The sequence below is a fragment of the Aquarana catesbeiana genome, linkage group LG13, assembly GCF_042186555.1.
Source record: "Aquarana catesbeiana isolate 2022-GZ linkage group LG13, ASM4218655v1, whole genome shotgun sequence".
NCBI classification, from domain to species: Eukaryota; Metazoa; Chordata; class Amphibia; order Anura; family Ranidae; genus Aquarana; species Aquarana catesbeiana.
This window is the reverse complement of record NC_133336.1, coordinates 170,211,098-170,235,334: the sequence shown is the minus strand read 5'-3', so window position 1 is coordinate 170,235,334 and position 24,237 is coordinate 170,211,098. Positions and strand designations below refer to the sequence as shown.

The window sequence follows — 24,237 nt, the reverse complement described above, 5'->3', positions numbered from 1 at the left end:
TTGAGGGGAATTGCCCACCTTTCCATGGAAAGCCATTCCGGTTTCTGACCTTTAGAAAAAATCACAGAGATTTGTGTTAATTGAGCCACCTGGTAGTACCCCAAGAGGTCCGGTAAACCCAAGCCACCTTGGGATTTCAAGCGTAGAAGCAATTTGGACGGACATCTATACCCCTTGTTTCCCCAGACAAATCGGATTATTTCAGATTGAAATTTCCCCAAAAAGCTCTTCGGGAGCGGGATTGGCAGAGATTGAAATAAATATAGGAGACGAGGCAGGAGCGTCATCTTTACGGCATGTACCCTTCCCAACCAGGACAGACCACATCTTGACCATCGTTGGAGCTCCCCTCTACATTTGATGATCATTGGGGGATAGTTGGCTTTGAACAAATCTTTAACATCCGGGGTCAAGTTTATCCCCAAATAGGGGATAGCCTTAGGGGCCCAGGAAAACGTAAAGTTATTAGTGAGTTGTGAAAGTAATTCGGGCGGGACCGTGACATTTAGAGCCGTGGATTTGGACATATTGACCTTCAAACCTGAAATTCTACTGAATGAATTTAGCACCTTATGTATGACTGGCATAGAAATTAGCAGAGAGGTTATGTAAAGCAAGAGGTCATCTGCGTACAGGGCGCAATTGTGTTTCCTGTCGCCGCAGGTCACCCCCTTATATCGGGATTTGATCTAATAGCTATAGCTAGGGTTTCAATCACCATGGCAAAGAGGAGGGGGGAAAGAGGACACCCCTGTCTGGTCCCCCTACCAATGGAAAATTAATCTGAGTATCTACCCATAAGTCGCACTTGAGCAGAAGGATTAGAGTACATGGAATGAATTATGTTTAAGAAGTGAGGGCCAAAGCCCCATCTTTTCAGAACCTCTGACAAGTAGCCCCAATCTATTGAGTCAAAAGCCTTGTGAAGGTCAATCGATAAAAGGAAGCCTGTTTGTGGAGAGCTCCCGTCCCATTGCGATTTAAGGAGAGAGATTACATCTATGGACCGTCTAATCTGGTCGGGGCCCTGTCTCCCCAGTATAAAGCCTACCTGATCTCCATTGATATAGGAGGGGATAAAACTCGGTAGTCTATTTGCTAAAATCTTGGTCATAATCTTGATGTCGTTATTAATTAGCGAGATAGGCCGATAATTCCCTACTTCACTCGTGTCTTTCCCCGGCTTGGGAATCACCGAAATATACGCTGTGTTTAATTCTGTCCCCAAGGGGGATCCATTCCGGAGAAAGTTAAAAAACTTAGATAGATGAGGTGCCAAGGTAGTACCAAATTTTTTATAATACCTGGTGGAGAACCCGTCTGGACCAGGAGAGGACCCTATTTTCAAAGATTTGATTGTGTCAAGGACCTCTGATGGTGAAAACGGGCTGTCAGCAGATCCTTATGTTCTTTAGATACTGTGGGTAAACTTAATGAATCAAGGAAACCGTTTTTCGACTGTCCTGAAGAGGGACCTTGAGGTTTGTAAAGTTCTGAGTAGAACCGATGGAATTCCTCCATAATTTTTGTAGGGTGCTGAGTTAGGTCTCCCGAGTGCAACTTGATCTTGGGGAAGGCTAGTTGGCGAGGTTTAGGGCTAAGTCTAACTGCCAGTTTCGAACCTATCCTATCTTTCTGAGAGTAAAAACGCGCCCCAGTCCACCTAAGGTGCTTTTCAGCCGCTGTAGTTAAGGACAGATTGAGAAGTGCCCGAGCTTTGTCTAGGTTAGCCAAAGAGTCTGGGGTGGAATGTAGTTTGTGTGCTTTTGCAAGTGATTGAAATTCTGCTGTCAACTTTACTGTGTCTGCTCTATGTTCTACCTTAAGTTTAGTGGACAATTGTATTAGTTTCCCCCGGATCACAGACTTATGGGCCGCCCACACCGTTGTTGGAGACACATCCGGCGTAGAGTTTAAGCTGAAGTATTCTTTAATTGCTTCCTCGATGATAGAGGCTAGAATGGGGTCACTAAGAATAGATTCCTGTAGGCGCCAGCGCGGGCGGTCTCTATGTCCCGAAGGTCTGAGGGCTGTCAATGCGACCATAGAGTGATCGGATAAAGGGGTATCCACAATCCGGGATTTGACAAGTAAAGGGATCGAATTGGAGCGCGTAAAGATGTGATCTATCCTGGCATAAGATCCATGGGGTGCCGAGAAATGCGTATAGTCTCTCGCCCGAGGATTAGCTTCCCTCCAAATGTCCACCATTCCCCCCCATGTATTAACTTCGCTATGCGTACACTTTGTTTGGAAGGACGTTTAGATTTTGACAACCCGGAACCGGATTTGTCCAGTGAGAAGTCGAAAGCTATATTAGAGTCCCCCCCAAAAAAAACTGTGCCCTTAAGGTGAGGTCCCGGTTTGTGGAGAAGGGACTCAAAGAAAACCCTCGGACCCTTATTGGGTGAGTAATAGGAAACAAAAGTGTATAATTCCCCATCTATATTCCCCGAGACCAAAATATACTGGCCTTGGGGGTCCACTACTGTTTCAGGCTGAGACAGGTTGATATGTTTAGCAAAACAGATTGCGACCCCTTTTGTTTTATTGGGTGCCGAAGATAAAAAGAATTGGGGAAACCGTTGGTGAAGGAAGGTGGTATTGTAGGAAATGGGGAAGTGGGTCTCTTGCAAGAGGAGAACGTCCGCTTACATAGACTGGTACAGTTGGAATAGTTTTCTCCTTTTGATGGGGGAGTTCAAGCCCTGGGTGTTATGCGATATAATTTTGAGAGTGGGGGAATTGATTATGTGATCAGGCATAAAGTTAGTGGTGTGCAGTTCTGTTTGTGTGAGTGGTCCTACCTGACCGGTGAGAGGAGGGTGCTTTGAGGTTCCTGAGGTTGGATAGAGCCGGGAACGCGAGACCTGGGAGGGAAGACCAGAGACGAAAGCGTGGTCCAGACCTGCTCAAGCGGAGATAAAGGGAAAGGGAGAGGAGAGGGAAGAGAAAGAGAAGAAAAGAGAGTTCAATGATTGCATAATATTGGAACAGTAAACATTCCTGCATGTAACAAAAACATAAAATAATAAAACGGGGGTCCCCAGACCCCCCCATACTCCGGGGTAGGATGGTTTAGCCATGCCTTACCCTAAACCTGAAAGGTTCGGTGTCCAAACAGTAGGACTACCGAGCAAGAAACCGAATGCATTATCAGTGCACTTGGTTTCTACTTGAGGTGCATTTAGAACACCGCATCCCCGCCACCTAAAGAATAACACAACTGGAGACCATAAAATAGTCTAACATTTCTTGGAAGAACTGAGAGTCCCCACATCTAAAAAAAAAAAAAAAAAAAAAAGAAAACAAACAGAGACAAGATACCCTCAGCTGGAATCAGAATGAGAAATCCCATCCCCTACACAGAAACCCCCCCCCAACCCTGGAGCCCGAGAGGGCCGATAAACACATAACATCAGGGTAACCATGGTCTAATGAACTGTTAGGTCCACATGCCTTACAGTGAAAGTGGGGGATGAAACTGCATTGCCTGGGTCCTGGGCCGTCATAGGGGTTCAGTGTAAACCGTGATATGGGGTAACAAGCCTAACCCTTGTTTAAAATGAGAAAGGATACCCAAAGTCTTTCTTCCTGCAAAAAGATAATGTGACTGTACATAGGTAGAAGGATAATTCTCAGAGATGTTGGATAACACCTGAATATCATAAATAACCCCTCCAACATAGTCCAGAGATTTGTAGGCAAGATTACCCCCTGTCTCTGACCCAGGCCTATGGATGTGTAGGTACTGTTGTTATCGGGCCGGGGAGGCCAGGGACCTAAAGTATGAAAAGTAACTTGTACCAAATAAGTCAAACCCTTAATGTGGGATATCTCAGAAGTGGGGCTAATGGAGAAGTGGGAGAGACTCCGAGGAGCTGAAAAAGGCAGAAGGAGAGTTCCAGATCAGAGCCCTAATCCTTGGTTATAGCCGGCCATCATGGGGGAAGATTTTCTTTCGAACGCTTGGAGCTTTGCTTCAGCCAGGTAGGTTGTAGCGGGCTTGCAGATGGAGGTCTTTTCATGGACGAAGTGGAGCTCCTGCTGTTCAGGGAGGATGATGGATCCAGGGGAATCAGGCCCAACTGGAGAAGCAGGCGTTCTCCCTCTGCGAAGGAAGAAAAGTTATAGTTTTTGTTTTTGTAGGAAAAGTTCAGCCGCAGGGGGAATGACCAACGGTACGAGATTTCCTTTTCCAGCAAAAGTTGCAGTAAAGGTTTGAGGGAGCGCCTTTTTTGAACAGTGTATGGCGACAAGTCTGCGAAGATCTGGATCCTATGTCCCAGTAATTTGATGTCGTCTGCGCCCCTAGATCTCCTCATCACTTCCTCCTTCACGGAGTAGAAATGGGGCTTTACGATAATGTCTCCGGGGAGACCATCCGAGCGAGGGGGTTGCAGGGCCCTGTGTGCTCTGTCGAGCTCCAGGCGATGTTCAGTGATATCAGGAATGAGATTCCGCAGCAGGGTTTTCACACAACTGTGTACCTCTTTTTCTGATTCGGAGAGTCCGCGAATGCGAAAGTTATAGCGTGTCGATCTATTCTCGAGGTCATCGATTTTTGCAAATGCTGTTTCCAGTTGTTCCTGCATGTCCTGAATCCTTGCTGAGTTTTGATTAATGCGTGACACAGCTTGGTCAGCTTTCTTTTCAATAGTGTCCATTCTTTGCCCAATTTGCTGCAGATCCGCATGAATGGATGCTGTAATTTGTGCTGCATTTAGGGCCAGGCTTTTAGAGAGCAGCTGGGAGGAGGCATCCATCATTAAGGGGAAGTCTGTGGGAGCTGGGATGGCTACAGATGTCTCCGATACGGACAATAAAAGTCCTGTGTGAGGGTCCATCATAGGGGTGGATGGAAGGCCAGGGCACATCCTGCCCAAAAGGGATTCGGTGGAAGAAGGAGAGGTGGCCAGAGGCAGGGGCGGAAAGTCCATACTTGGGGACTGAGGAGGCTGAGCGTCCTGGTCAGCTATGGAGACTTCAGCTCCCTCTGGGCTGTATGTGCCTCGTGGTGTCGCCGCCATCTTGGCATAGCTGGCCGGTTGGCTGGCCGCTTTCATCTGACCCTCCAAGTTCCTCCTAACGTTCGCCGTTTTGATCCGGTGTTTCCCGGGGGTCTCCCCCGCTGTTATAATCTGGTGGTATGCTGTGGGGTGCGCTCAGACTGCTCCAGTGGCTATTACAGGGCCGCGGTGGAGCAGAGCTCTAGAAGGCAGCGGCCATCTTCGGAGCTGCCGCGCATGCGCCTCCACTCCTTGTAGCTTTTTTAACACCTTTTTCTGACACTGTTTAAACAGCTTTTTTTTTTCTTTGCTTCCTTCAGTCTAATAATTAAGGGGAGTGGTTAATTGGTCACAGGTGCTTGAGGCCTATATAACCTTGTGCAAAACTCATTGTGAACCTGCTCATCTTTGAGTCTGCTGGAACGCTGTCCAAGTGGAATTGGTCTAAGTGGTGAGTTAAAAACCAGAGTTAGTGGAACTGGTCTAAGTGGTGAGTTAAAAACCAGAGTTAGTGGAACTGGTCTAAGTGGTGAGTTAAAAACCAGAGTTGAAAACAGGAGGTTATAACAGGGGTCATAGTACCTGTGTAGTGTGAGTACCTGAGTTTTGTCTGAGTAGTGTGTGTGGATCGTTAATAATTGTGTATTGTTTACTGTGTATTGCGAGTGCATGTAGGTCTGCAAATGCATGTAGTTCTGCGAGTGCACGTAGGTCTGCGAGTGGTCTGCGAGTGCACGTAGGTCTGCGAGTGCACGTAGTTCTGTGAGTGCACGTAGGTCTGCGAGTGGTCTGCAAGTGCAAGTAGGTCTGTGAGTGGTCTGCGAGTGCACGTAGGTCAACGAGTTCACGTAGTTCTGCGAGTGCACGTAGATCAGCGAGTGGTCTGCAAGTGCACGTAGTTCTGCGAGTGCACGTAGTTCTGCGAGTGCACGTAGGTCTGCAAGTGGTCTGCAAGTGCATGTAGGTCTGCGAGTGGTCTGCGAGTGCACATAGGTCTGCGAGTGGTCTGCGAGTGCACGTAGGTCTGCGTGTGCACATAGGTCTGCGAGTGTTCTGCGAGTGCACGTAGGTCTGCAAGTGGTCTGCGAGTGCACGTAGTTCTGCGAGTGCACTTAGGTCTGTGAGAGGTCTGCGAGTGCACTTAGGTCTGCGAGTGCACGTAGGTCTGCGAGTGCCTGTTTATTGTCTTGTTGAGTACCTGTGTATTGTCTTGTTGAGTATTAGTGTCAGGAAGCTGTAGTGTAGTGTAGTTGTTAGGTAATTTGGACAGGGTATGATCCCCAATCCTCATTAAATTTAATAGGTACGATGCCCGGCGGGTGTGGAGAGGCAACTCGTTTTCTTGTGGTATGTATGCATTCCATGATCATCCGATCGAGGGTGAATACTGCTGTGCAAAATGTAAGCACATTGTTTCCATGGAAGCCCAGCTTCTGAATCTGGGGAAGCAACTGTCAGCACTGAGAAGTCCCTCCATACTAAAGGAGAGCCAGGAACGTACACGGCAGGTGCCGGCTGGGGCCAGCACAGAGGCGGGTGGAGACAAAGAGGTGCAGGCACTAGCAAAGAGTAGATGGGTGACAGTCAGGAAGGGTATAGGGGGAAGTGCCAGGGAGGCCGATCCAGGGCTGGAGCATCCCAATAAGTATGCTCCATTGAGTGACATTGGTGAAACCAGTCAGGGACCAGCACTGCTGGAGCTGAGGGACTCTCCTAGCTGCCGGGGGAAGAACTCCTCCAGTGAGAGTGGGGGGGGAAGCAAAGGGATAGGAAAGACAGATTCTGGTGGTAGGTGACTTAATTCTTAGAAGGACAGAGAGGCCAATCTGGGGGAAAAAAAAAACGTGATGGCGCCACAGCCACTAGCTCCACCCGACGCGTTTCCCCTCAACAGGCATCCACTGGGAACGGAGACATCTAACATGTAACAAAGACCTGAAGCGCTGAACAGTATGTTGTCTACCAGGTGCTCGAGTTCGGCACATCACGGATCTGGTGGACAGCTTACTGGGAGGGGCTGGGAAAGGCCCAGCTGTCATGGTGCACATTGGCACCAATGACGAAGTCATAGGCAGATGGAGTGTCCTAAAGAATGATTTTAGGGACTTAGGAGCTAAATTGAGGAAAAGGAAATAATACTGGGAGTATGCTATAGGCCCCCTAACCTGAGGGAGGAAGGGGAGATAGATCTCCTCATATAAAGTCACAAGCATCCAAAGTATATAGTGATACAATGTATGTGAACTAAAAACGTGTTTTCCACACTGTTAACGTGACAACAGTTTATATGTTAAAAATAGTGAAAAAAATGAGTGAAAAAAATGGTGTATCCAATATTAAAAATATACCAACATGCTTCAAACTCTGTTGTTAAAACAGAGACTATATAAATATATCTCCATATATACTAAAGTAACCACCTAAAAATGTGCTAATGTGATGCAAACCACAATGTTGCTAAATTGTGACCGGCAACAATGTAGCACCCAGTCCACACATCAACCTCGTGCTACTAAATAGGTCTATAAGTGAGAGCTTTTAAACATCTATAAATTAAAATTGAGAGTAAAACTCATGTATAAAAATTCATCAAACAAAAAAAGTCCACATAGAAATATATCATGTTGATGATGAATCACACATCTTCAAATTTAGGATAAAACGATGATCCTCCCGCTAAAAGATATGGTAAAATTAACCGCTTACCGGATCAGATGGATCTCAAGTCATAGAGATCTAATGGGCTTGTTGCCGGCCTCAGTGATTGCCACCTGGATAGCGATCAAGGGAGATGTCCTCATTCACTTCTACCGATCAGCAAGCAGGAACTTTCTTTCTTATTTCAATCACTGATTTCCACAACCGCAGAGGGGAGGGTTAATTGTCTCCCCTGGATCATCCACAAAAGCAGATCCCTCAATAGAAACAAAACGAGGGAGACTCCATAGTGCAGATGTGTAACATTGGTTTATTTAAAAGTCATTTTGAAAGTCACTCAAAAAACTCCACAGCAAATGGTCACAGCAATGACACACAGCACACTGGAAACTGCAAATCAAAAACTTCAAAATGCACAGCAAACGGGAACTGGATAAAAATCAGCTAAAAAATAGCACACACGCAGCAGAGGAACAAACTGACTGACTGCATGGGGGAAAAGAAAAAACATGATGGCGTCACAGCCACTAGCTCCACCCAACGCGTTTCCCCTCAACAGGCATCCACTGGGAACGGAGACATCTAACATGTAACAAAGACCTGAAGCGCCGAACAGTATGTTGTCTACCAGGCGCTCTGGTGGACAGATTACTGGGAGGGGCTGGGGAAGGCCCAGCTGTCATGGTGCACATTGGCACTAATGACGAAGTCAGAGGCAGATGGAGTGTCCTAAAGAATGAATTTAGGGACTTAGGAGCTAAATTGAGGAAAAGAACCTCCAAGGTAGTATTCTCAGGAATACTACTGGTACATCGAGCCACAACAGAAAGGCAGAGGGAGATTAGGCAAGTAAACAAGTGGCTGAAGAGCTGGTGTAGTAAGGAGGGTTTTGGTTCCTGGAGGACTGGGCCAACTTCTCAGTCGATAACCGGTACTATAGAAGGGATGGACTGCACCTAAATGAGGAGGATGCAGATCAGCTGGGAATGAAGATGGCCAAAAAGTTAGAGGGGTTTTTAAACTAGGCGATGGGGGGAGGGTCCAGAGGTAGAGATAGTCAGCGCGGAACATATTCCAGAGGGTAGTATTGGGGGCATTAGTGGTAGGTTAACCAAAGCACATAAACCCAAGGTAAGTATAGTAGCAAGTCCTAGTTGCAATCTCAGGACACCCAATAAGAGGATAATAGGCGACCGGTCTAAACTACGTGGCATGTTCACCAATGCCAGGAGCCTGGGGACAAGATGGATGAACTAGAGATACTGTTGTACGAGGAGGATTTGGATTTTGTGGGAATTTCAGAGACCTGGTTCAACAGCTCTCATGATTGGCTGGTAAACTTTCAAGGGTATACCCTTTATCGCAAGGATAGAGAGGGTAAAAAAGGGGGAGGGGTATGCCTATATATCAAGAATAATGTACAAGTGAATGTGAGAGATGACATCACTAAGGGAGCTAGGGAGGAGGTGGAATCCTTATGGGTGGAGCTCCAAAGGGATGAAGCTAAGGGGAAAATAATACTGGGAGTATGCTATAGGTACCCTAACCTGAGGGAGGAAGGGGAGATAGATCTCCTATCACAATTTGGATTAGCAGCAAGGATGGGAAGTGTTATCATAATGGGAGATTTTAACTATACAGACATAGACTGGGCGGAGGGAACCGTGAACGTTGCCAGTTCCTAAATGTCTTGCAGGACAATTTTATGGGTCAGATGGTAGATGCACCAACTAGAAATAAAGCGTTACTGGATCTACTGATTACCAACAATACAGATCTGATCATGGATGTGGAAATACGGGGCAATTTAGGTAACAGCGATCAAGGGTCAATTGGCTTCAGTATAAATCACACAAATAGGAAATGTAAGGAGAATACAAAGACACTGAATTTCAAAAGAGCCAACTTCCCTAAACTACGAGCCTTGCTAGAAGGCATAAATTGGGATAAAATCTTAGGAACAAAGAACATGGAAGAGAGATGGGTTTGCTTTAAGAGCATATTAAATAAGGGCATTCCCAATGCATCCCATTGGGTAATAAATTTAAAAGATCGATCAAAAGTCCTGGATGGCTTAACTCCAATGTAAAAATGCATCAAAAAGCAAAGGAGAAGGCCTTCAAAAAAATACAAGGTTGAGGGATCATCATCAGCATTCAGACTTTATAAAGAATGCAACAAGAAATGTAAGGGTGCAATAAGGACGGCTAATAGAACACGAAAGACACATAGCGGAGGAGAGCATAAAAAATCCTAAGAAATTCTTTAAGTATGTAAACAGTAAAAAAGGGGAGGACAGACCATATTGGCCCATAAAGAATGAGGAAGAACATCTGGTTACAAAAGATGGAGAGATGGCAAAGGTATTGAATTTATTCTTCTCCTCAGTCTTCACGAGGGAATCGGGGAGCTTCAGTAACCAAAACTGCAGTGTTTATCCTCATGACACATCACAGGAAGCACCTCCATGGTTAACAGAGGCCAGAATTAAAATTAGACTTGAGAAACTTAACATTAATAAATCACCTGGACCAGATGGCTTGCACCCAAGGGTACTTAGGGAACTCAGTCAAGTAATTGCCAGACCATTGTTCCTAATTTTTACTGACATTCTACTGACTGGAATGGTACCAGCTGATTGGAGAAAAGCCAATGTAGCACCAATATTTAAAAAGGGCCCAAAATACATCCCTGGGAATTACAGACCAGTTATGCCGAGTACACAAGGTCGGACTTTTCGGCCGAACTTGTCCGACGGACGCCGACGGACCAATTCCGGCGGACAATCCGATTTTGCGTGGGCTTCACCGGACCTTCAGCGGACTTTTCCAGTCGCAAATCTGACGGACTTTAGATTTGGAACATGCTTCAAATCTTTACGTTGTAACTCCGCCGGACCCAGAAATCCGCTCGTCTGTATGTTAGTCCGACGGACAAAAACCCATCCTAGGGCAGCTATTGGCTACTGGCTATCAACTTCCTTATTTTAGTCCGGTGTACGTCATCACATACAAATCCGTCGGACTTTGGCGTGATCGTGTGTAGGCAAGTCCGGGACCATGGACCATAGGGTGAGTACATGGATTGAAAACTGGCTACAAGGGCAAGTTCAGAGGGTGGTGATAAATGGGGAGTACTCGGAATGGTCAGGGGTGGGTAGTGGGGTCCCCAGGGTTCTGTGCTGGAACCATTCCTATTTAATTTGTTCATAAATGACCTGGAGGATGGGGTAAACAGTTCAATCTCTGTATTTACGGACGATACTAAGCTAAGCAGGGCAATAACTTCTCCGCAGGATGTGGAAACCTTGCAAAAAGATCTGAACAAATTAATGGGGTGGGCAACTACATGGCAAATGAGGTTCAATGTAGAAAAATGTAAAATAATGCATTTGGGTGGCAAAAATATGCATGCAAGCTATACACTGGGGGGAGAACCTCTGGGGGAATCTAGGATGGAATATGACCTGGGGGTCCTAGTAGATGATAGGCTCAGCAATGGCATGCAATGCCAAGCTGCTGCTAACAAAGCAAACAGAATATTGGCATGCATTAAAAAGGGGATCAACTCCAGAGATAAAATGATAATTCTCCCCGCTCTACAAGACTCTGGTCGGCTGCACCTAGAGTATGCTGTCCAGTTCTGGGCACCAGTCCTCAGGAAGGATGTACTGGAAAAGGAGCAAGTACAAAGAAGGGCAACAAAGCTAATAAAGGGTCTGGAGGATATTAGGTATGAGGAAAGGTTGTGAGCACTGAACTTATTCTCTCTGGAGAAGAGACGCTTGAGCGGGTATATGATTTCAATATACAAATACCATACTGGTGACCCCACAATAGGGATAAAACTTTTTCGCAGAAGGGAGTTTAACAAGACTCGTGGCCACTCATTAAAATTAGAAGAAAAGATGTTTAACCTTAAACTATGTAGAGAGTTCTTTACTGTAAGAGTGGCAGGGATGTGGAATTCCCTTCCACAGGCCGTGGTCTCAGCGGGGAGCATCGATAGTTTCAAGAAACTATTAGATAAGCACCTGAACGACCACAACATACAGGGATATACAATGTAATACTGACATATAATCACACATATGGGTTGGACTTGATAGACCTGTGTCTTTTTTCAACCTCACCTACTATGTAACTATGTATTGTTGCTAGCATGAATGATCACATGTTCATACAATAGCAACTGGGGCAGTTGCCTGGACTGTTCAAAGTTTGATCAATGGGTGGGCTCCCCCTGCTCAACAGAACTCTGTTGTTTAAAGTACTTCTGTTGAATAGATCTTTTACCCAAAGTTCACACCTATGCATTTAACATTGTTTCCTATGGTTTTTGGAAAGGGTCGGGGACTTTTTTTTGCAGCTAATAGATTTCAATGGAGCTGCACCAGAAACGCAAGTGGTACGTTTGTGATGCGATTTTTGATGTGTTTTGCGGTTCTTATTTTACCACTGTATAAAGCTGGTTGCTAAGCAGGGGGCTGGGAAGCTGGCCGCTGCGTCCTATGCAACCGATGAGTCATCAGCTGTCAGCGGGGTTCCCCGCTGAAAGCTGAATGTAAAAAAAGAAAAAATTTTCCGGCAAAAAAAAAACATTGCAAAAAAACGGTGTGGGGAACATGCCGCCCGGCAGGTAAAGAAAGGGAGGAGATGAGTGAGCGCCCCCCTCCTGAACCATACCAGGCCACATCCCTCAACATGGGGGGATGGGTGCTTTGGGGCAGGGGGGCTCTGCGCCCCCCACCCTGAAGCACCTTGCCCCCATTTTGATGAGGACAAGAGTCTCTTCACAACAACCCTTGCCTGGTCGTTGTCGGGGTCTGCGGGCGGCTTATAGGAATCTGGAAGCCCCCTTTAACAAGGGGACCCCCAGATTCTGGCCCCCCATCCTATATGAATGGGTATTGGGTTTATTGTACCCCTACCCATTCACCAAAAAAGCAGTGAAAAGTTAAAAAAAAACAAGAGCCAGTTTGACAATTCCTTTATTAGTAAAATAGCTCTGAGCCGCCGTCTCTCCTGGTGTCGGCTCACCCGGTGCCCTCGCCTTCTTCCGCTGCTGTTTTCTCCCAGTGCTGTCATCTTCCAGTGTTGTCGTCTTCTTTCTCCTCCTTGCGTCTTCTTCCTCGCCGGTTACCCGCTAAAAAACAAAAAAAAGTTGGTCTTGTCGCAAAGCTGTGTTCCTCCGTTGTTATGTTCCCCGCTGTCCAGTGCCTCTTATCATGTGACATCACAAGGGGCGGGCTCCCAGGGCGACATCATCATGGGGGCAAGGTGCCTTGGGGTGGGTGGGTTCAGAGCCCCCCCGCCCCAAAGCACCCATCCCCCATGTTGAGGGCATGTGGCCTGGTATAGTTCGGGAGGGGGGCGTTCTCTTGTCCCCTCCCTTTCCATTATCCAAAAATGAGTATGGCACAACTGCAAACCTACCAAGACATGGCTGTCCACCTAAACTGATAGGTTGGGCATAGAAAGCATTCATTAGAGAAGCAGACAAGAGGCCCATGGTAACTCTGGGGGAGCTGTGGAGATCCGCTCAGGTGGGAGAATCTGTTCACGGGACAACTATAAGACTGGGTTCACACCTATGCAAATTGGATGCGTATTTCCCCGCATTCAATTCACATAGCAGGAGAATGTGACTGGCTCTGTATGATTCTCTATGGTTCACATATCTCCACAGCAGGGCCGGTGCGTTTTGCAGGAAAAGCATGTGCTTTTTTGGTCCTGCCAAAATTTGGGCTGAAATCAGACCTGAAACAGTGAACCAGCCCGCACTGGACCCCTGCTGTGCGACGGATGCGGCTCATATGTGAACCAAGCCTTAGTCATGCAATCTACAAATCTGGCCTTTATGGAAGAGTGGCACAAAGAAAAACATTGTTGAAAGAAAGCCCTGAAAGAAGTCCTGTTTGCAGTTTGCGAGAAGCCATGTGGGGGACACAGCAAACATGTGGAAGAGAGTGCTCTGGTCAGAGGAGACCAAAATTGAAATTTTGGCCTAAAAGCAAAACGCTATGTGGCGAAAAACTAACACTGCACATCACCCTGAACACACCATTCCCACCGTGAAACATGGTGGTGGCAGCATCATGCTGTGGGGATGCTTTTCTTCAGCAGGGACAGGGAGGCTGGTCAGAGTTGATGGGAAGATGGATGGATCCAAATACAGGGCAATCTTAAAGTCTGCAAAAAACTGGCAGAGGCACTGTGCAGCGCTCAGTGCATTGCAGGGTGTTCGTCAGGGTGAACACCCAGCGAACACCCTGAAAATTTGGGTGTTTGTCGATCGGCCCGAACAGGCAAATTTTTGGCCTGAACTCATGCTCGGGCAAACTGTTTGCCCATCCCTAGTGGGCAGTACTTACAGTTACCAGGTCCCTGACCAGGACGCTGGCACTGACAGATCGAGGCGTGCAATGCTGTACCCAAACAAAATTGATGTCCTTTTTTCCCAGAAATAGAACTTTCGTTTGGTGGTATTTGATCACCTGTGTGGTTTTTATTTTTTGTGCTATAAACAAAAAAAGCGACAATTTTGAAAAAAATATATATACAGGTGATACTCAAAAAATTAGAATATTGTGCAAAAGTTTATTTATTTCACTAATGCAATTAAAAAGGTGAAACTAATATATAAGATAGACTCATTACATGCAAAGCAAGATAGTTCAAGCTGTGATTTGTCATAATTGTGATATTATGGCTTACAGCTCATGCAAAAACCCCAAATCCACAATCTCAGAAAATTAGAATATTACATGCAATCAATAAAACAAGGATTGTACATAGAACAATATCGGACCTCTGAAAAATATAAGCATGCATATGTACTCAGTACTTGGTTTGGCCCCCTTTTGCAGCAATTACTGCCTCAATGCAGTGTGGCATGGAAGCTATCAGCTTGTGGCACTGCTGAGGTGTTATGGAAGACCAAGATGCTTCAATAGTGGCCTTCAGCTCTTCTGCATTGTTAGGTCTCATATCTCTCTTCTTTCTTTTGGCAATGCCCCATAGATTCTCTATGAGGTTCAGGTCAGGCAAGTTTGCTGGCCAATTAAGCACAGTAATCCCACGGTCATTGAACCAGGTTTTGGTGCTTTTGGCAGTGTGGGCAGGTGCCAAGTCCTGCTGGAAAACGAAGTCAGCATCCCCATAGAGCTTGTCTGCGGAAGGAAGCATGAAGTGCTCCAAAATCTCCTGGTAGACGGCTGCATTGACCCTGGACTTAATGAAGCACAGTGGACCAATACCAGCAGATGACATGGCCCCCCAAATCAACACAGACTGTGGAAACTTCACACTGGACTTCAAGCATCTTGCAGTGTGTACCTCCATTTTTCCTCCATACTCATGGTCCTTGGTTTCCAAATGAGATGCAAAATTTGCTCTCATCAGAAAAGAGGACTTTGAACCACTGTTTTTCTTTAGCCCATGTAAGACGTGGTTTGTTGTTCAGGAGTGACTTGACAAGAGGAATGCGACATTTGAAGCCCATGTCCAGGATCCATCTGTGTGTGGTGGCTTTTGATGCATTGACTCCAGCCTCAGTCCACGACTTGCGAAAGTCCCCAACACTTTTGAATGGCCTTTTCCTGACAATCCTCTCCAGGCTGCAGTCATCCCCGCTGCTTGTGCACCTTTTTCTTCCACACTTTTCCCTTCCACATAACTTTCTATTAATGTGCTTTGATACAACACTTTGGGAACATCCAACTTCTTTTGCAATTACCTTTTGAGGCTTTCCCTCTTTATGGAGGGTGTCAATGATGGTTTCTGCACAACTGTCAGGTCAGCAGTCTTTCCCATGATTGTGATTCCTACTGAACCAGACTGAGAGACCAATTAAAGTAAGGGTCTCCAAATTATGGCCCTCCGGTTGTTCAGAAACTACAATTCCCATCATGCCTAGTCATGTCTATGAATGTCAATTTTTCATTGCCTCATGGGATGTGTAGTTCCACAACAGCTGGGGGGCCATAGTTTGGAGATCCCTGATTAAAGGCTCAGGAACCCTTTGCAGGTGTTATGGCTTAATTAGCTGATTAGAGTGGGACACTTTAAGCCTAGAATATTGCACCTTTTCACAATATTTTAATTTTCTGAGATTGTGGATTTGGGGTTTTTGCATGAGCTGTAAGCCATAATCATCACAATTATGACAAATCACGGCTTGAACTATCTTGCTTTGCATGTAATGAGTCTATCTCATATATTAGTTTCACCTTTTAAGTTGCATTAGTGAAATAAATGAATTTTTGCACGATATTCTAATTTTTTGAGTATCACCTGTATGGTTTAATTTTCTGCTATAAAACATTTCCAAAAAAAAATGTAAAGAAACAAATTTATTTATCAGTTTAGGCCGATATGTATTCTGCTACATATTTTTGGTAAATAAATTGCAATAAGCGTATATAAAATAGGGGATAGATTTATGGACTTTGGATTTATTCATTTATTTTACTAGTAATGGTGGCGATCAGTGATTTTTAGTGGGACATGCGACATTGCGGCGGACAGATCGGACACCTAACTGACATTTTTGACACTTTTTTGGGAACCAGTGGCATTATTACAGTAATCAGTGCTAAAAAGCTGCACTGTTATTGTACTAATCAGTGGCAGCCTGTGCATTGTGGGCCCATGGGCGCCGCCCCCCCGACACTGCATCTGCCTTCCCTATCCATGGCGGGGAGAGGGGTGTGTTTTTTGAAGCAAATGATTAGAGGCTCTAATAGGCTTCAAAAAGGGTGGGCTTGGGGCATAGAGCACTGCATTCCGATCCTACCCAGTTGTTTGACGATAGCGAATTAATTTTTGCTATTTGCACACTAAATCTTCTCACCGCTAATCAGGAAGCAGGTATGAGACCTGTTTCCCGATTGACCAAAATGTCAGGTGATCCTATTGGATGCCTGACGTGGAGCCAGGGAGGAACCCGGTGGAGCCATAGAGGAAGCCCACTACCCTGGAGCGATCAAGGGGTTAAATGTGTTCCCTGCAGGTGTTCTAACTGTATGGGGGACTGTGTGGCTGGAGAAACACACAGATCCATCTTCCTGCTTAGCAGAAAGACAGGATCTGTGTTATCTGCTTGTTTACGCAGGCAGATCCCCGTTCTAACAGGGGAGATCTTCATTCTGTCACTGCGGGGAGCTGATTGGCAACCCTGCTGGCCAATGAGAGCGTGACCACAAAAGCGAGATCCTGAGCCGACGCATAGCTACGGGGATTTGCGGGATCATGCCACCTTGCCCCAGTATAATGATGGCAGCTGGTCGGCAAGTGGTTAAAGGGATAGTTTGCTTTTACCACAAAACTGCCTATGAAGATAAGGGGCTTCTGTAGATAAAAACAAACCGTTCAGCTCTGACTAAAGTTGAATAAAGCCCTTACTATAGGTGTAGGCTGTTTACATACCTTATGAAGCCTGACTGGAATACTCCCAGGACATTGCTATGTACTTCCGGGATGTGAGGCCTAGTCGTCACTGCTTACCTCCACCTTCACAGGAGTCAGCTCTCAAATGCTGAGCTCAGAGATACTGCATTAAGGGAGAGAAAAAGTATATGCAGGGGTTTGAATCAGAGAAAGTGCTCACTCCTGTGATGAAGGAGGTGAGCAGTGACAACTAGGCCTCACTTAGCAACATCCTTGGAGTATTCCAGTCAGGCTTAAGGTATGTAAATGTCATACACCTATGGCAAGGGTATTATTCATCTTTAGTCAGAGCTGCACAGTTTATTTTTATCTACAGACACCCCTTACCTGCATAGGCAGTTTTTTTGTAATGGTTAAAAGGATAGTTTACCAAGTATAAACTAACTTGGCAACCAGATGGCACCCTAGGACCAGAAATTTCTATGTCTGTTTTTTTCTGGGAGAATGAATTTCACAAAATAATCTGTTATAGGATAAATTAATTGTTTACTATAACAAGTTGGACTAAAATATATAGATTGCTTGGAGAGTCTGGTGATTTCTAATGTATGATAATTACTCTTGTTACTCTTGTCTGGTGTAGCAGTAATAAGAGATTATTCTGTGCTTCACATTCTGGCCTTCCTACAAACAGGTCTTGACCAGAATCTAGCTCTCAGCATTCTAAAAGGGCAAGTTTCAGCTTTATCAGTCCATTTTAAAAGATTTCTAGCTTAACTTTCCCCCTAAAACCCTTATTCAAGGTATAGCCCATAATAGGTCCCCCTGCAGTAACCTATGCGTTCCTAGGACCTTAACCTGGTTCTTACTGCCTTGCAAAAAACACCATTTAAACCCATCAGGGATATTCCCTTGGAGTCTCATACCAGCAAAGGTACATTTCTGGTGCCCATAATGTCAGAATGTATGTCAGAACTAGGGGCTCTTTCCTGCAAAGAGCTCTTCCTCATACTTCACCAGCACAAGGTTGTGTTATGCCTTAGACCAGGGGTCTCCAAACTATGGCCCTCCAGTTGTTCAGGAACTACAATTCCCATCATGCCTAGTCATGTCTCTGAATGTTGGAGTTTTACGAGTTTTACAATGCCTCATGGAACGTGTAGTTCTGTAACAGCTGGAGAGCCGTAGTTTGGAGATCCCTGCCTTAGACCATCCTTCCTTCCAAAGGTGATTTCAATGATCCATCTCAATGAGGACATTATTCTGCCATCCTTGGGACATGCTTTTAAGCATCCAAAAGAGGTATCTCTGCATTGCCTGGATGTTGTCAGAGCCATTAGAGTGTACCTAAAATGTACTGCTTATATTAGACAAAGATTAAATTTGCCTTCTCCTGGGATCCTCACAATCCAAAGGAAGGTTGAGCATCCCAGAATCCAAAAGCCAACATTGGTAGGGGCATAAGGCTCTAAAACAAACCCCTCTTTGTAAGGCCACCACCTGTCTCGTATTAATTTTTTGGAAGTTTTACCAGGTGAATGTTTAATATTCTGCTGATGCAGCTTTCAGCCACAAGGTTTTTGCAGTGGCCCACCCCTGTATTTTAGCTTTGGGATGTCCCATGGTACATGAATAAGTTGCCTGTAACCTGTACTATATGATTAAGAGAAGAGGAATTTTGAGTTACTTGTAAATTTCATATCTTAGAGTACAGTACAGGACACAGACTACCCCTGCTCAACTCTATTTGATGTACTCTGCATTGCTTGCTACAAAACTGGGGACTCATGGAGTGGGACTGGATTATAGGAGAACCACCCCAGGGATGTGTGTCCTCAAAAGCTTGCCAAAGCCCAGTCACCTTAAGATATGAACCTATACACCATTGTGTATGAATAATTTGTCAAATCTTGTACTGTACTCCAGGTATAGGAATTTACAGGTAAGTCAGAATTCCTATTTTTCCTTTTGTCTTATTCTTGTAATATTGGATTAATAAGCTATCAATGGAAAGTTTTTAATATATTTTTCTCCCTTTCTCTTCCCTTTCTCTTGTTGGCAAAAACAGCTGTAGTCACCACCCACTTTGGTAGTATCAATTAAATATGCTAATGTTCTGTGGTACTAACCTGACATGCTAATTGTGCAAAGGTGGAGCTTGTATATGTGTATGTGAGTATATATGTATATATCTTGCCATATCTGTTTTAAACTAGCTACGACTAAGGCTATTGTTAAAACGCGTCAGTTCTATTGTTATACTGTAATTCTGATGTACCAATAAACGACACTTCAAGGATTACAGTCTTGCCGGCTCTTCTTACTACATGCTATCAATGGAAAGTGCATCAAGGAAGCGATTTATACTCTTAACTAGCACTGACTGAAACTTTCTGGACTTTTTATGGAGATATCACCATCTCTATACATGAATGACAATATTGGGGTTTCAACTCCATTATAAAATATATATATATATATATATATATATATATATATATATATATATATATATATATATATATATATGATCTAATATAAATTATTTCAACAAAGAGAAATTAGTTCCTTTAATGTAGAGAATAGTTACATTCATTCCTAGGGGAGAAATTCATTTTCTTCTGGTAACATTCTGCACTTATTCTACAGATTGGATAATAATCACCTGACAGACAGTTCCTGCCCCCACCTGGCATCTGGAATAAGAAATAACCTGACACTGAATACACTAAACCTGTCCTGGAACAATCTGGAGGGTCCTCATTTCAGGGATCTGATGGCAGCTCTGACAACAAGCCAGATAGAGGAATTACAGTGAGTATAACAGGACTGAATGAGATAATAATATTCTGGGACAGTTTACGTGTAAACCATATAAATGAAATATAAATGTGACAATATAATTAAAATTTATCCTTAGATTCCATAAATAGCAAATCTACTGAAAAAAAAAGGTGTGTACTCCGCACCAAACAAAATTTTAAATATATAAAAAATGTGAAATAATAATATAAGCTGCTCCCCTGAATTTGGTAGATTGTACTCAAAAAGCAATTGTGTAATATATAGAGGGCGCTATAGAGTGGCTAATTAAAACAGCAATATAAACCTAAATAATTGTACACATGTGAACAGTATAAAACCACACAAATAAAAAAAGTTAACAACACGATAAACTCAAATAATTAAAATGATTATACATGTAGTCCCAAAACAGTTCATAGTAGTCTGAATACAGCAAAAAATTCTTCTGTGTGAAACAATCTTGCAACAGAGTAGTGAAAAGTCCTTCACTAACAATACCATAAGCGACACTCAACGTGTGCTGAATAATGGATCTGCTTACCAGATAAACTTGACCTCTTTACTTAAAAAGAAAGTCAAATAATGCTTTGGCAGGATGATGCCTGCTCGCATATGTGGACCGGAGATGTATGAGAAACTTCCTCCCCAGAGTTTAGACACGGGATATGTGGAAAACACAATAGAAATCCATAGCGTAATTCTATTTATTAAAAAGGTAAAACATACAAAAAAGCCAAAAGGCTGCTTATATTTATAAGTGCCCAAACCCGGCACTGAAAGCACTCTGCCTCTTCTGCAGCCCCAGTGTAAAAGGCTAAATACAGGTGCTTTTCAGGCGCTATTTTTAGTGCAAAAATGCCTCAGTGTGAAAGGGCTGTTATTGTTTTGTCCAGGGCTTTTTTTCATTCTTGGTGGAATTCAGTTGCACCACCTCTGGCTCAGGCCCTCTGCTCTCTACTAACCACTATCACTTGTAAACACAGAAGTCCGTCCCACCCCAACTGAATGATCCCCCTGCAAGTGAGAGAGGCAGAGCCACCTACAGTGTGCAGGGAGGTCCTTGAGCCGGCTTGGTGCTTCAGCTTAATACACCAACACAAGTAAGACATGTGGAAGATGGGGGTTGCATGCAGAGGTCAGAGTTGAAGAGGGGGGAAAGTGAAGAGGATAGGGGATGCATAGGTAAACAGCTGTGGAAGAAAGCTGAGTTCTGCACTCTGTGTGTAGTGCACCCCTGAGCTTTGCACTTTGTGTGTAGTGCATCCCTGAACTTTGCACTCTGTATGCAGAGCACCCCTAAACTCGACACTATGTACATAGCCCAGCCCCGAACACACCACCTGAACTCTGCACTCTGTGTAACACCCCCATGAACTCTGCACTCTGTACATAATGCGCTCCAGGTATTTATTGCCCCTGTCCTGACAAAATACGCAACTCGGCAGAATATAGAACCACTTCCGGTTTCTTAAAACCCACAGTAATTGCAGATTTTGACGAATTCGCTTTTGGACACAACAGCGGCAACCGATTGCAGCCAGCTAAAGGAACATTTGGATATTTTCACGGTACAGCGGATAACCAGGATGAAGTTGATGCCGTCTCGGAGGCGGCCATTTTGTTGGTTAGTGTTGGAGCGGAGTAACAATCTCCATTCATAATACTGTGCACCGGACTTCATTCGGTTGCCAAAACACGTATTTCTCATCATGTGAAATGACTTCATAGAAATCTACAATTAATCATGTTTTTAAATAAAACGGAAGTGACGTGGTTCGATACTCTGCCGAGTTGCCTATTTTTTCAGAACACCCCTTCCACTGTTAGTGAAATCTGACCAAACTCACTATTTGATGAGGTTTGGAGGGTTTGTGTGGGGGAGGGTTTTTCTGAGAGGTCGTGGTTGAGTTCCTGCACCTATTTTCTGAGAAAAAAAGCCCTGGTTTTGTCACACATGGTTACACCACTGATACTGATTATTATGTGCCACAATTTTTGCCTTTAAATGCATTCTATGCATTAACAAAAATTGGGGAAAAGGGGAAGGGCAAACATTGGGACTTTAAATGAGGTCATGGCCTGGTAAGGTCATGTGCCACCATCCTTGACAATGATATTGTTAAAATTAGGAGCAAGAGGGTGGGACTTTGAATGAAGCACGTGGTTGAAATTAATACATTGGTGGAGATTGAGATATTTAATATTCTGTAAATAACAAATTTACACACATAACTTCCATATACAGCAGTTGTTACCTCGACGCGTCACATGTTCCTTAGGTATGCCCTGTTCATTCACCCCCCCAGTCCCCTTTCTTTCCCCTTCCCCTGTATACATTAGTCCCACCACACAACACAGACCTCTCTGTCATCACACCCCCTTTACACCGATTTTGCACTACATTTATTTGGCCTAATCACCTCCTACTCTTATTGTCACATGTTCACCTTAGGTATGCCCTGTGTGCCCGGGTCCGGCCAGGTTGCCGGATGTGATGTGTGTCACCATTGAACCAGCCCCCCCCAGCTCCCGACACTAATGTCTTTGGGTGGTCCGTGGTCCTTGACATTACGCCTCCAGCTGCATATATACTTGTAAGTGATCTATTAGGGGGTCTCCATCTTCATTCTCCTCCCGTCTATTGATACAAGATTATTTATCAAGTTGTTCATCGAGCTAAAAACTGCCGTAGGGAGCCGGGGGGGCAGAGCCGAGTCTTCCTGTCTGTGTCAATGGACCCAGCAGCAGGACCTGGGAGCATGAAAGCACGAGTCCCCTGAGGGAGAGCGGCTCTCCAACGGGGCACTCAAGAAGAGGAGGAGCCAGGAGCGCCGCTGAGGGTTCCCCAGAAGAGGAGGATCAGGGCCACTGTGCAAAACCAACTGCACAGAGGAGGTAAGTTTGAAGGTTTTTTTTTTCTAACAAACCTTTACATATCCTCTAATCAGATAAATTCCAGATCTCTTCCAAACCGGTGAGGTGATAATTGTTTATCTGGTAGAGATCATAGGGGGAGGAATTGGGGTTTGATGTATATAGATAGCTGGGGTTCTCCGAACTTCCAATGCCATTGTCATCTTTAACTTCAGGTAAAACCTTTCCCCTCTCTGGCAGTGATTTTTGAGCATGCCAATGCCTGATTGGCTGCAAGCTTTCACACCTTCCACCAATCTGTAAGGTCAGAGCAGTTGTAATGTGCTTTCTGCTGTGTGTCCAGGACACACCTCAGCTGCAATAAAAACAGGCTCAGATCACCGCTCTCTGTACTGATGGTGACAGGTACTCTTCTGTATCAGTTAGCCATTATTTTTTATTTTTATAAATCAGATTCAGCCTCATTCATTAGAACTTCCCATTGTTTACCCACATCCACCAATCAGAACCATTGCTGTCATGGAGAATTACAGATGGAAAGTGAGGTCTGAATGTGATTTGTGGCTGTGGGGAATTACCAATTGGGAGGTGTGCTCCTTCTTTTATAGTTTGATATTTCTCAGTCCCTATAGTGCAATGTCACCTCTTAAAGTGGAATTTAAATCCAGTATATTTTTTAAATGGCCCTCCAGGAGGCTTATGCCATAGTGTGCTAGTATGCACTACACATCATGGCAGACTTACCTGTCAAAGAAACCCTCCAGCACTTTGGTCTTCCTTCTGGCTGTAGTCTGTGTGAAGATGCAGCATGATGCAGCTGCAGAAAACAAACAGAGTCTAGGTGCAATAACAGGAATGTGTTATAAAAGATGTCTACCAAAAACAAACAGACCCAGCAGGAATGCAACCTAACCGAGAGCACTGACAAGCTGTAACAGCAAAGCAGCAGGAAAGTGGTGGACCAAAGGTGCTGACAGCACCTGTCTCGAGGGGCGAAATGTGCCCTGGCCAGTCTGCACTCAACTGGGAAGGCTTCCAGGAATGATGGTGTTTTCCTGCACTTTCCCTACTCCTTTGGTACCTTTCCCTGATGCTAAGCACTGTCCCAGACAGACGGGTGACCTGTCCCTACACTAGCCACTCACAAAATTCATGCCAATACCAGGAGCCAAGGTCTTAAATAGACTCTGCCTGACCAGAGATGGCCACCAGAGAGTCACCTGGAGTGCCAGCATCCAATTGGATAGCTTCCCCCCTGTAACAAAGGAAACCATAGAGGTACTAGGTTCCTCTCTACCTCCTCCACTTGCATTGCCACTGAGGACAAGCGCCACCTGCTGAATGCCTGGGCTGTGATCACATCACTCCCGCACATGTGTACAGAAATCACTTTATCATGGCTCAGAGCGGTGCCATTAATGTAATCTGAGCTACTAATGTCCAGTTAAGTGTACATTACCACTGATAGCCAGGGAGAAGCATTCAGGACAGAAGGGCCATTA

The 24,237-nt window shown here is 44.8% G+C and overlaps 1 protein-coding gene across 3 annotated transcripts in view; it reads left to right on the top strand.

The window, feature by feature from the left end:
- LOC141117301 (NACHT, LRR and PYD domains-containing protein 3-like) overlaps window positions 1-24,237 on the top strand; it is a 196,858-nt gene that overhangs the window by 171,723 nt on the left and 898 nt on the right. For all 3 annotated transcript variants that reach the window (XM_073610084.1, XM_073610082.1, XM_073610083.1), the window contains one exon: window positions 19,706-19,870. In XM_073610084.1, coding sequence (XP_073466185.1) covers window positions 19,706-19,870 — 165 coding nt within the window. The remainder of the gene's footprint in view (window positions 1-19,705; window positions 19,871-24,237) is intronic.